Genomic DNA, 12,101 nt, shown 5'->3' with positions numbered 1-12,101 from the left:
AAAAAGCAACATATGGCTTTGCTTTCCAATGTTTTTCATCTGTAGCTGAACACGTTTAAGTTGACGTTAGCCTGAGGTTGAAACCGATGGCCATTTGTTGCCTTTGTTATCTTTTACAGCGACTGTATGAATGATATGAACAGTGAAAAGAAAATAATGTGGGAGCCAATAAACAGGAAGTGAATTTAACATTTTAGCTTGTTTGGTCCAGTTATTTATTTTTTTTGAAGTGCAAAGAAAAGTTAGTCTCACTGCACTTGGATACAACAGGTGTTAAATTTATAAAAACAAAATTTTGAGTATAAATATTAAGTATATTTTTATCTACTAAGGGGAATAAGACGGAGCAACATTTTAAAAACGACACTTTGAGTCTTTGGGTGTAAACCAGACGATGCTTGTTTGATGTATTTTTGCTTCTTTTTACAATTTATTTATGTCGCCTTCACATTTTCACTGACTGGCTGCACAAAGAGGCGGACAGCGTTCAAGACAAACTCCACCGTCTGTGTGCATCAACAACATGACGACGGCTACAAAATATGTTGGTAATTTATCTGTTTGTGGCCAAAAAAAAAAAAAAAAATGGAAATCCTGGATTGAAAACCGTTTAAGATGAATCAGTTACAGTAAACAGTGATTTTAAAAACAAGAAATCTCTAAAAAAAAAAAAAGGGTACAATTTAAAAAATAAAATAAAAAATACAGTAGCCAATGTAAACATGACGTCGGCCGATGACAGCCTGTGCAGAGCGACGTCAGTATTCTCGTCCAAAAATTCAAGCCAGTTTTGGAAAATGGAGGTAGCCTGATGAAGGTATAGTATACAGGGGCTGAAGGGACCTCAAGAAGGGGGAGGGGTTACTGATGCTGAAACAGCATCAGTAACCCCAAAATCAGAAGCCGAGGTTGGGATAAAAGTCGAACCTCTTAAACCTCTTAACCCTCGACTCTCAGTGTTTCCAGTTCAATATTACAAATAATTATTTTAAAACCAAACGCCCCACCCCCACCTTAAAAAAAAACAACAAAAAAAAAAATCACCATCTTACAGTTATGTCATCATGTCCACATTATTATATTCTTGTTTCAGAGCCAGGATTAGTCATTCATAAACAAACTGTTATTAAAAATTTATCGCTAATAAATAATAGATTTATACATATAAAAACAGCCCCCTCTGGAGGTTTACTTTATACAGTAATCATCAGTTCTCAAACACACACACACACACACACACACACACATAACCAATTGATTTTTGTTCTCAGCAGTGTTTCGCCATAAAAAGGGCATAGATTCATTCACACACAGTCTCTCTCTCTCTCTCTCTCACACACACACACACACACACACATTTATGTATAACTGCTTAGCTTATCCCGACAGGCGGCATGGACCCGTCGAGCTGTGGCTGCGCTTCGCTGTCGAGCGAACGAGGCAGCAGGAATATTTTTTTAAAAATAAACGAAGACGGAAATTTCATCTTCCTCTCTTGGGGGGAGCGGGCAGGTGGGGGTCCCTGTGAAGCCCTCCCCACTCGTATCAGCAGCATAGAGGGCAGAGCCACGAAAACAAAACGCACGCACGCACACATTAAAAAAAAAAAAAAAAAAAGCACAAACTGGTCGATCCTCTTTTTTTTTTTTAGGGCGAGGAGAAAAACATCCAGCTGTTTCTTGAACGAACTTCACGACCCCTCGTAAAACAAAAAAAGAAAGAAAATGTCAACGTGTCATGATGGAGGGCCTCTGCAGCCCTCTGATGATACAACGCAGCAGTTTTGCACCGTCAGTCCTCAGATTTATCTCTGTCCCCAGGCTTGTATTTAAACTCACTGCTATAAAAAAAGAGCGTTGTATGCACATGTGTGATCTAACAAAAAAAAGAGCAAAAAAGAAACAGCGGGAAAGTCGCAATGATGAAGAGAATGTTCTGAGTTTGTTTTTCTTCGCGTGCTCCCACTGACGTTAAAACCGCCGCGTGCGTCCGTCCGTCCGTCCGTCCATCTCAGTCCAGTTTCTCCAGCACCGACGGTACGTACACCAGGCTCAGCTCGCTGCCGAAGTCGCACACGATGGCGGCGTTGTCGAGCACCAGCAGCTGGCGGACTCCCTGGCCGTCGCTGCTCTGGCCCAAGTAGACAGTCTGCAGCAGGTCCCCAAAGTTCAGGTCCCAGAAGGAGACGCAGCCCTGGCCCCCCGTCACCAGCAGAGACTCTGAGATCACTCCTAGACTCGCTCCACAGCCCACCTCCTAATGAGAGGAGAGACGTGTTAGACTCAGAGAGGAAACAATACAGTACGTTTCAGGTCAGAATTCACTTATTTTTTATTGTGTATTGATTTTTTTTTCAGCTTAAAAGATTAATGTTTAATCTTTCAAAAGTTTCAAAATAAAAGTCCAAGTCCAACATGATGTATTCAAATAATTTCTTTTTTCCTTCGACTTTAATGATATACACATAAAATAAAGCAGAAATACGTAGTGCTGGGCGATATGACCAAAAATGTATATTGCGGTATTTTTCAAAATAAAAGCGGTTTCACATGACGGTATTTTTTTTCATGCATAATCAGCTGTTCATCTCCTGCCTCTCCCGTTTTGTCTTTTCTCCCAGGACACATGTTAGACCACTCAGAGAGGAAACAATACAGGATCAATATGTTTAGGTCAGGATTCAACTATTTTTTATTGTGTATTGATTATTTTTTTCAGATTAAAAGATTCATGTTTTCACAATAAAAGTCCAAGTCAAACATGATGTATTCAAATAGTTTCTTTTTTCCTTCGACTTTAATGATATACACATAAAATAAAGCAGAAAAATCCTTTTTGAGAAGCTTGAATCAGCTATTTTTTTGTATTTTTGCACAATAGACTGGAATGGATCAGATCAGGATTCAACTATTGATAATTTTTTTCAGATTAAAAGATTTTAACAATAAAAAGGTAAAGTCCAAGTCCAACATGATGTATTCAAATCATGTATTTCCCTTTCCATTCTGTCAACAAATCCCATAAAAAGATCAAAAACAGAGAATGAATGTTTAGAAGAAGTTTGTGTATATGAAGCCTTACTGCTCGATAGAGCTTCACTCAATGAGCCTCACTGTTCCTACATTACCATGAACACACACACACACACTCACACTATAGCTCTGTGTGGATTCATCTGCAGCTGAAAACTTTGTTTTTTCTTGTCCTCAAACGCAGCAATTATTCCAGTTTGAGTAAAGCCAAATGTACACTACAGGACTTTTGACCCAGTTTTAAACCTCAGACTCATTTTCCAGTCGCTTTATAATCTTAAAAAATCCCTAATCTGTCGGTTTGTAGTGTGAGATGCTCAATGATGGAATTATAGATTCTTAAAGAAAGATTGTAAAAGTCTGAAGTGTACACTCGGCTTAATACATTTAATTAAACTACAACGTCCAGCTGCTTTAGGATTTCACTGAGACTTTTAAATAACAATTAAACTACATGTTTATTACCAGTTTTTAATATTTGATGCTGTGAGTCACAGACAGAGTAGGTTTGGTCTTTTAAATGGGATTGCTGACAATAAAAATACAGAATATTAGCATTTTTATCCTGTAAGTGACGGTCACATGTTGAATTTAAGTGGTTGGAAGATTTGCTTTTTTCTTAATTTAACCCTCCTGTTGTCCTCGAGTCAAGGAAGGAAGGGAAGGAGGGAAGAAGGAAGGAAAGGAGGGAAGGGAGGAAGGAAAAGAGGGAGAAAGGAAGGGAGGAAGAGGGAGAAAGGAAGGGAGGAAGGAGGAAGGAAAGGAAAGAAGGAAGGAAAGGAGGGAGGGAGGAAGGAAGGAAAGGAGGGAGGGAGGAAGGAAAGGAAAGAAGGAAGGAAAGGAGGGAGGGAGGGAGGAAGGAAGAAAAGGAAAGAAGGAAGAGAGGGAGGGAGGAAGGAGGGAAAGAAAAAGAGGAAGGGAGGAAGGAAGGAAAGATGGACAGAGGAAATAAGGAAGGTAATGGGGAGGAAAGAAAGACAAGGAGGGAGAGAGGAAAGAAGGAAGGAAGCACAGAACGAAGGAAGGAAGGAAGGAGGGAAGGAAAGAAGGAGGGATGAGGAAGGAAACAAGGAAGGGAGGAAAGAGAGAAGGAGGGAGGAAGGACAGACGGAAGGAAGGAAGGGAGGAAAGAAGGAACAGTCAAAACAGACGGCAGGAGGGTTAATAATGTGCAGTTTTACATCTTCAGGTCACAAAATATTAAGCAAAAGAAATCGTCTAAAACAGGGGTTCTCAACCTTTTGCAAGCTGGGCCCCCCCAAAGCTGGTTCATTGCAGTTGGGGCCCCCCCTCCTCCCGGTGTCACCCTCCCTCGCGGCCCCAACCCCACTACACCACCTTGCATAGATAGATAGATAGATAGATAGATAGATAGATAGATAGATAAAATAATAGATTTGTTATTTTTAGGCCCACACTATTATTATTAGCCTATTATTATTATTATTATTATTATTATTATTATTATTATTATTATTATTATAATTATTATTATTATTATTATAATCATCAGGTAGGCCTATCATCATTACTAGGCTATTGTTATAACTGGCAGTAGCACCAGACTTCTAATGTGAGCTTGCAGGCATTATTATTATTATTATTATTATTATTATTATGAGTAGTGATATCCCTATTATCATTACTAGGCTAGCTATATAATTATAGTTACATGCTTTGCTGTTATTATTATCATTATTATTATTATTATTATTATTATTATTATTAGTAGTAGTAGTAGTAGTAGTAGTAGTAGTAGTAGTATTATTATTATTATTATTATTATTATTATTATTATTATTATTATTATTATTATTATTATTATTATCATAGGCCTATTATCATTACTAGGCTATTGTTATAACCGGGAGGTAGGCGATGTTAATGTGAGACCTGAGCCTGCTTTGCCTTGCAAGGATTCTCAATTCTTGGTGCAATGTCTGATAAACATAGCCTCAAATCATCCTCAATTTGTGCACGATTCCGGTATTTCGTTTTGAGTGCAGTCATTTTCGAGAAGCCTGCCTCACACAAATATGTCGACGCGAAAGGGAGGAGAATCTTCAATGCGACGTCACAGAGTTGAGGGTATTCCTGCATCAATGCTGCCCAGAATGACGAAAGAGGGCAGGAGGTGAAACGTTCCTTCAGCCTACTGTCACTCTTCAGCTCAATAAGCTGTTCCTGCATGTCAATTGACAGCTCGTTTGCTGTGCACACAAATGGATCTCGAACCCACGCGAAAGAGCGATAATCCTCTTTGAAATACGTCGCAAATTGTTGTCTCATTGCAGACAGGTGCTCAGACGCTGACTGAAATAAAGAGGTGAAAACGTGTGACGTGCCTGCATCAGTGATAAAGTCTGCAAGGCTTCCATTACACAATGTGTAGTAGTCCAACCACTTGCATTTTCGACATGGGGATTTTCGCGATTTGTTTTTAATGTTTTTTTTTTTATTTTTATGATTTTTCCCTCCATCCTGTTGCCTACTCGCGCCCCCCCCCGGAGAGTGTTCGCGCCCCGCCCCACCGGTTGAGAAACACTGGTCTAAAACATAAAAATCACTCTTTTATTCACACACACACACAAAAAAAGTTATGGCTCACTGATTTTAAACGGACTAAAGATGAGAAATAACCAGGTGCATTTGTTCTACCTGCTGTATGGAGTAGAGCTTGATCCCGGTGCTGCGGTCCCAGATACAGATGAGATCATCCAGTCCTGAGCTGATGACACACGAGGTGGTGCAGACCAGCGAGGTGACGTCGCCACGGTGACCGTAAACATGGCTGACCCGGCTCCCCGTCAGCACGTCCCACAGGCAGATGGCGCCGTCCTGCCCTCCGCTCGCCAGAACCATTGTCTAAGGAAATGTTACCATCATGTTACTTTCATAAGTTTCCCTATTTTGTTGTGTATGATCAATAGAAAACAGAACATGATGGATAGATAATAGATATATTGAGATATAAATTAAGTATTAAGTAATGGAGTACAGATGTTTCTTACAGACCTGGTCTATGTAAATGGCTGTGATCCCTCCAGAGTGACCCTGCAGGGTGAAGAGGCAGCACGAGTCCTCCAGACGATAAATCTGACAAATAAAACACAACACACACACACACACACACACACACACACACACAGGACGTTTATTAGGATTAGTAATGTCTAACTTAATCTTTTATATCTGTGCTTTCTGTACATTTGAACCTATTGTGCTCATCAGCCATAAATGAGACTACAGTTAGGAGGAAGGAAGGAAGGCAAGAGGAAGGAGGGTGGGAGGAAAGAAGGACAGAAGGGAGGAAGGAAAGGAAGGAAGGAAGGAAGGAAGGACGGACGGAAGGACAGACGGAAGGAAGGAAGGAAAGGAAGGAAAGGAAGGAAGGAAGGAAAGGAAGGAAAGGAAGGAAAGACGGAAGGAAGGAAGGAAAGGAAGGAAAGAAAGGAAGGAAGGAAGGAAGGAAAGGAAGGAAGGAAGGAAGGAAGGAATGGGGGAAAGAAGGAACAGTCAAAACAGACGGGGTCAATTCGACCCGGGAGGACGACACAAAGGTTAAAACACGACCGTTAAAAGTCTCCTCCTAAGTCTCTGAGTCTGCTAATTGTATGTTCATTGAAAAAACTAAGTGTCTGTTGGACAAGTCCCCATGTGTTAGTGCTGTATTTCTTGATTTTAAAAAGGCATTTGACACCGTCAACCACCAAGTACTCTTAAACAAACTCACATTTTTTAATTTCTCTGATAACACCATGCTATGGTTTAAATCATACCTATCAAGCAGAACTCAATGTGTAACTTCTGACGGGGTCAAATCGCCTTTTCGCACTTCTACTGTTGGTGTCCCGCAGGGTTCCATCCTTGCGCCTCTGTTGTTCTCACTATACATAAATGACCTTCCAGATGTGTGCCCAGACCTGAATGTCCAGATGTATGCAGACGATGCAGTCATTTTTACTCACGGTTCCAACTCTGACATTACTTCCAGCAAACTAACAAACGCTTTAACTAAGGTACAAGACTGGCTTAATAACAACTGCCTTATGCTCAATACAAAAAAAACGGTTTGTATGACTTTCACCAAACGACCAGTAAACCAGAACAGATCAAACATATTCATTGGAGGAGAGGAACTTGAATTGGTAACGCAGTTCAAGTACCTTGGTGTTACACTAGACTCAAACCTCACTTTTAAAAAACACATCAAAAAAGTGGCCAACACAATAAGATTCAGCCTACAAAATTTTAAACAAATCAGACCCCTCATCTCGTCTGATGCAGCTAAATCTTACCTTCACTGTATGATTCTGTCCCACATTGAATATTGTTTTGTGGTATGGTCGTTTGCTGGTGTCACTACCCTGAAACCGATTGAACAACTATATAAAAAATCTATTAAGGTATTTGCCAGAAAATCCTATTCGTCTCATCACTGTCCAATTCTTGCGAGACACAAATTCTTAAGTTTTGAAAATTTTAAAAGTTTTAAAAACAGCTGCCTTATCTATAAAACCCTCAATGGGCTGGCTCCTCCCCCATTAGAGGAATTTTTTAGACGGAGAGACAACACACTCAGCACCAGATCTGCCTCTAGAGGGGACTGTGAGGTACAGTTTAGACGTAGCCATATAGGCCAAAACTCATTAACTGTTCAGGGCAGTGCATGTTGGAATAGTCTCCCAACTCTGATCAGAGATAGTTCCACTTTTATTGCTTTTAAAAAACATCTTAAAGAATGGTTACTGTCCCAACAAATATGCACCCATGAATAACATTCTGACTAGCACTTTAATACAGTATTACTGTGGCCTTTATTTGTTACCATATCATATCCTGTACTGTATCCTAGGATAGAATTGCTGCTAACACTGTGCCTTCTTTTATTTATATATATATATATATATATATATATATATATATATATATATATATTTTTTTTTATCTATTTTATTTTATTTTCTTTTCTTTTATTTTTTATATATATTTTAAGTTGTTTGTTTTTATGGTATGTCTGTCTGTCCTTTTAATGTGAGGACTACGGGTGGAAATTAGCCTTGGGCTAAACCCGGTATATTTACAGGACGTCATTGCACTAACTGTACATTAATATACATTGTCCTCGGCAAATAAACGATAAAAAAAAAAAAAAAAAAAAAAAAAAAGTCTGTTGACTCTGAGTGTGCGTATTGTGTGTGTGAGTATTGTGTGTGTGAGTATTGTGAGTGTGAGTATTCAGTGTGTGAGTATTGTGAGTGTGAGTATTGTGAGTGTGAGTATTCAGTGTGTGAGTATTGTGTGTGTGAGTATTGTGTGTGTGAGTATTCAGTGTGAGAGTATTGTGAGTGTGAGTATTGTGTGTGTGAGTATTGTGTGTGTGAGTATTCAGTGTGAGAGTATTGTGAGTGTGAGTATTGTGTGTGTGAGTATTCAGTGTGAGAGTATTGTGTGTGTGAATATTGTGAGTCTGAGTATTCAGTGTGTGAGTATTGTATGTGTGAGTATTGTGTGTGTGAGTATTTAGTGTGTTTTACCCGGACAGTGTGATCCTGGCTGCCGGTCACCACCCGTCCGGCCGCCGCTCGCAGCACCGTGATTGGCTTCTGGTGAGCGCACTGCACCGAGCGCGTGAGCTGGCAGCTGATCACGTCTTCGCTGCTGTAACAGGGAGAGGGGGGCATGCTGCCTCGCCCGGGGGCACCTGCAGGAGGAGGGGGGGGGTGGGGTAAGAGGTTTTATTTCCCTTTATAAATTATCTTTCTGATCGTTTCTGCCTTTTATTTCATCGTTATATGAGTGGAATTAACAGGATTTAGATTCTGTAAGGCTGAGATGCCAAACATGCGGCCCGTGGGCCAGAACTGACCCGCTGAGGGGTTCAGTAAAGGCCCACTTTCCTTCCTTCGTTCATGCCTGTCTTCTTTTCCTTCCTTTCTTACCCTTCTTTCCATCATCCTTCCTTCCTTCTTTCAAGCCTGTCTTCCTTTCCTTCTTTCCATCATCCTTCAGTTGTCTTTTCCCTCTTTTCTTTCCTTTCTTCTTCCATCACTCATTAATTTCTTCCTTCCTTACCTCCTTTCCATCATCCTTCCTTTCTTCCTTCAAGCCTGTCTTCTTTTCCTTCCTTCTTTCCATCATCTTTCCTTCCTTCCCTCCCTTCTTTCCATCATCCTTCCTTTCCATCTTTCCTGCCTGTGTTCTTGTCCTTTCTTCCTTCCTTCCTCTCTTTTTCCTTCCTTACATCTTTTCTTCCATCCTTCCATTTTTTCAATGATCCGAACCACATGAGATCAAATTTGGTTGTATGTGGCCCATGAACGAAAATTAGCTTGACATCTCTGTCAAAAATATAAGATCGTGACGTTTCAGTGTCAGAGAGGAAGGAAATGATCAATAGTAGAGTCTAATCTGACTCATTTCCTGCAACATTTATGTATTAATGTCCACAGTTAAAGATTTTGTAAGCACATTATGGTTTCAAGCACTTGGTAATATATAAAATATAGTGTTTAAAATGAACTGTACAGCACGTTAAATCATTCCTAGATACATAAGATAATAGAGATAAAACATAATACCTAAAGAATAACACCTCACTTCACTTGACATTAAGCTCATATTTAACATTAATCACAGCCGTAAGAATATAATAAAATAATAATTCATTATGTATACACACACACACAACACAGAGATTAAAACATGAAGCTCCTAACAGTGTGGGAGTTTGAGTCTCACCTCTGTACTGCAGTAAACCCAGAGGTTTGTTCATCTCAACGGTGAAGAAATCTAGAGACCCGTTCAGCCGAGCCGCTACGATCCTGAGGAGGAGAAACACGGAGAATAAGGAAGAGTGCAGTTTATTAGTCATTTATGTGCCTGTTTATGTTCCCTGTGTGATTTATATTGTTAATATTGCCTTTAATACACATTATTATTATTTTTTTTTATTGTGGCCTACATTAGATGTGTGAAAGCAAATCCTCGCTTGCTTTAAAAACAATAGATAGATAAATAGATAGATATTTATTGTCATTGCATACAGTATAAAAACACAACCAAATTTCTTTTGCAGCACCTAAAATCAGCATAAAAGAGGCATAAATAAAGGTTAAAGTAATAAATAATGCACAGATAAGTAACACAATAATACATAATAAAACCTTGTAGCACTAAATAAATGATAATAATAATAATAAATATGTCCTTATAATAAAAATGCGCTCCAGTGTACAGGGTTTTCTGCTTTTCTGTGTTTTATGAAAAGAAGTTATAATTATTATTATTAAATTAGGTTGTTAAAGCCTCAGGGGAAAATGAGTGGTGACGTGTATTTAATGACTAATGCAACGGTTTTAACGTTCACCTGGTGATAAATCCTTTACAAGATGAAACACATCAGGATCTGATTCAAATCAACAGGCTTGACTGACCAATTATATCATACTGTCGACTCCAACCAAGACGTAACTTTCACCTCAAGTACAGAAAATGTGATTACTGTTCAGAAAATTTAAATAATCACTGAAATCACTGAAATTAAATAATGATGTAACCCTGCACTTTAATAAAATAAGGAATAAATGTAGTTAAGTGTAGTTCAAAGTGCTTCACAGGTAGTTGATTGACAAGCTGATAATAAGACAGAACAAATGACAAAATTATAAATAAATAAATAAAATAATCATAATAATAATTTTAAAAAAGGAATAAAAACAGAGAACCATTTATAAAGACAAAACTGGAGACCAATGCACCCAAGAGAAAATAAAAATGTTTAAAAATGTTCAAAAAGGTGAAAATAAATAATTAAATAGATACAAAATAATTAAATAAATAAGTAAAAAATAAGAGAATAAGAGGTAAAAAATTTGGTTAAAATAGATTAAAAAAGACAAAAGAAAAGTAAAATAGAAGATTAATAGAAGAAAGAAAGACGTTTAATAAACGTTGGACTAAAGCGAGGTTAAGAAAGAAATAATAATAATAATTATAAGAATAATACATAATAAATAAAATTGATAAGAAGATAAAACTATAGAATGATAAGAAGAAGAAGAAGAAGAAGAAGAAGATGTGTGTAAATAAAAAATTAAATAGTAATAATAATAATAATAATAATAATAATAATAATAATAATAATAATAAGATTTAAACTTTTAAATGATGAATCAAACGGTAGGCTGAACAGGCGGGTTTTGAGTGTGTTAGTGTGTTTTTCTTCACCTGTTGTTGAGGAAGGCGAGAGCTGTGATCCCCGAGACGCCGTCTTCATTACTGCAGCGTAACGACCCTTCCACTGCGTCCCACAGCTGTAACCAAACATAACACTCAGCTCATTTATAATGCTGATGTTTTTACACACAGGATGAAAAGAGGAGAGAGAGCTTCAGGAGCTTCTGATAACGCTGCTGCTGCGCCTCCATTTAACCTCCACAATATTTAACCTGCTTCTCATTTTAATTTGAAAGTGACTGAGAACAAAAATGTTTCCAAAACAAGACAAAGCACATAAAGGATTACTTAACTTCACAATTTAAGACTCAATACAATAGAAAAACATAGAATAATGAGATACTGGCCGATTCATGTTATTTAATTTGGGCTCTTAAAAGAATGCTAAAACCTTTGTGTCGTCCTCCGGGTCAAATTGACCCCGTCTGTTTTGACTGTTCCTTCTCCCTCCCTCCTTCTCTCTTTCTTTCCTTCCTCTCTCTTTCCTCCCTTCCTTCTTTCCTTCCTCCATCCCCCTTTCTTCCTTCCTTCTGTCCACCCTTCCTCCCTCCCTCCCTCCCTCCTTCTTTCCTTCCTTCCATCCTCTTTTCCTTTCTCCCACCCTTCCTCCCTCCCTCCTTTCCTTCCTTCCTTCTTCCTCCCTTCCATCCATCCTTCTTCCTCCTTCCTTCCTTCCTTGACTCGAGGACAACAGGAGGGTTAAAAATGCACAGATCCAGAAGATTAAAGGTTTATAAGTAATAAAAATATGCATCTAAAATACTAACTCTACCACAAAATAAGACATTAAATATGCCTCCACAGAACAATAACCTAATAAATTTAACACGA

At 38.5% G+C, this 12,101-nt stretch overlaps 1 protein-coding gene across 1 annotated transcript in view; it reads right to left on the bottom strand.

Moving 5' to 3' along the window:
* Positions 1 to 1,871: 1,871 nt before the first annotated feature.
* The window catches only part of scap (SREBF chaperone), a 52,990-nt gene continuing 42,760 nt past the window's right edge, over positions 1,872 to 12,101 (bottom strand). The window contains exons 18-23 of the mRNA XM_053327304.1: positions 11,262 to 11,347; positions 9,774 to 9,856; positions 8,570 to 8,736; positions 6,048 to 6,128; positions 5,691 to 5,897; positions 1,872 to 2,256 (exon numbers count right to left, since the gene is read on the bottom strand). Coding sequence (XP_053183279.1) covers positions 2,011 to 2,256; positions 5,691 to 5,897; positions 6,048 to 6,128; positions 8,570 to 8,736; positions 9,774 to 9,856; positions 11,262 to 11,347 — 870 coding nt within the window. The 3' untranslated portion in view covers positions 1,872 to 2,010. The remainder of the gene's footprint in view (positions 2,257 to 5,690; positions 5,898 to 6,047; positions 6,129 to 8,569; positions 8,737 to 9,773; positions 9,857 to 11,261; positions 11,348 to 12,101) is intronic.

This window comes from Scomber japonicus, chromosome 10 (assembly GCF_027409825.1).
Source record: "Scomber japonicus isolate fScoJap1 chromosome 10, fScoJap1.pri, whole genome shotgun sequence".
NCBI classification, from domain to species: domain Eukaryota; kingdom Metazoa; phylum Chordata; class Actinopteri; order Scombriformes; family Scombridae; genus Scomber; species Scomber japonicus.
This window is presented reverse-complemented; position numbering and strand designations above follow the sequence as displayed.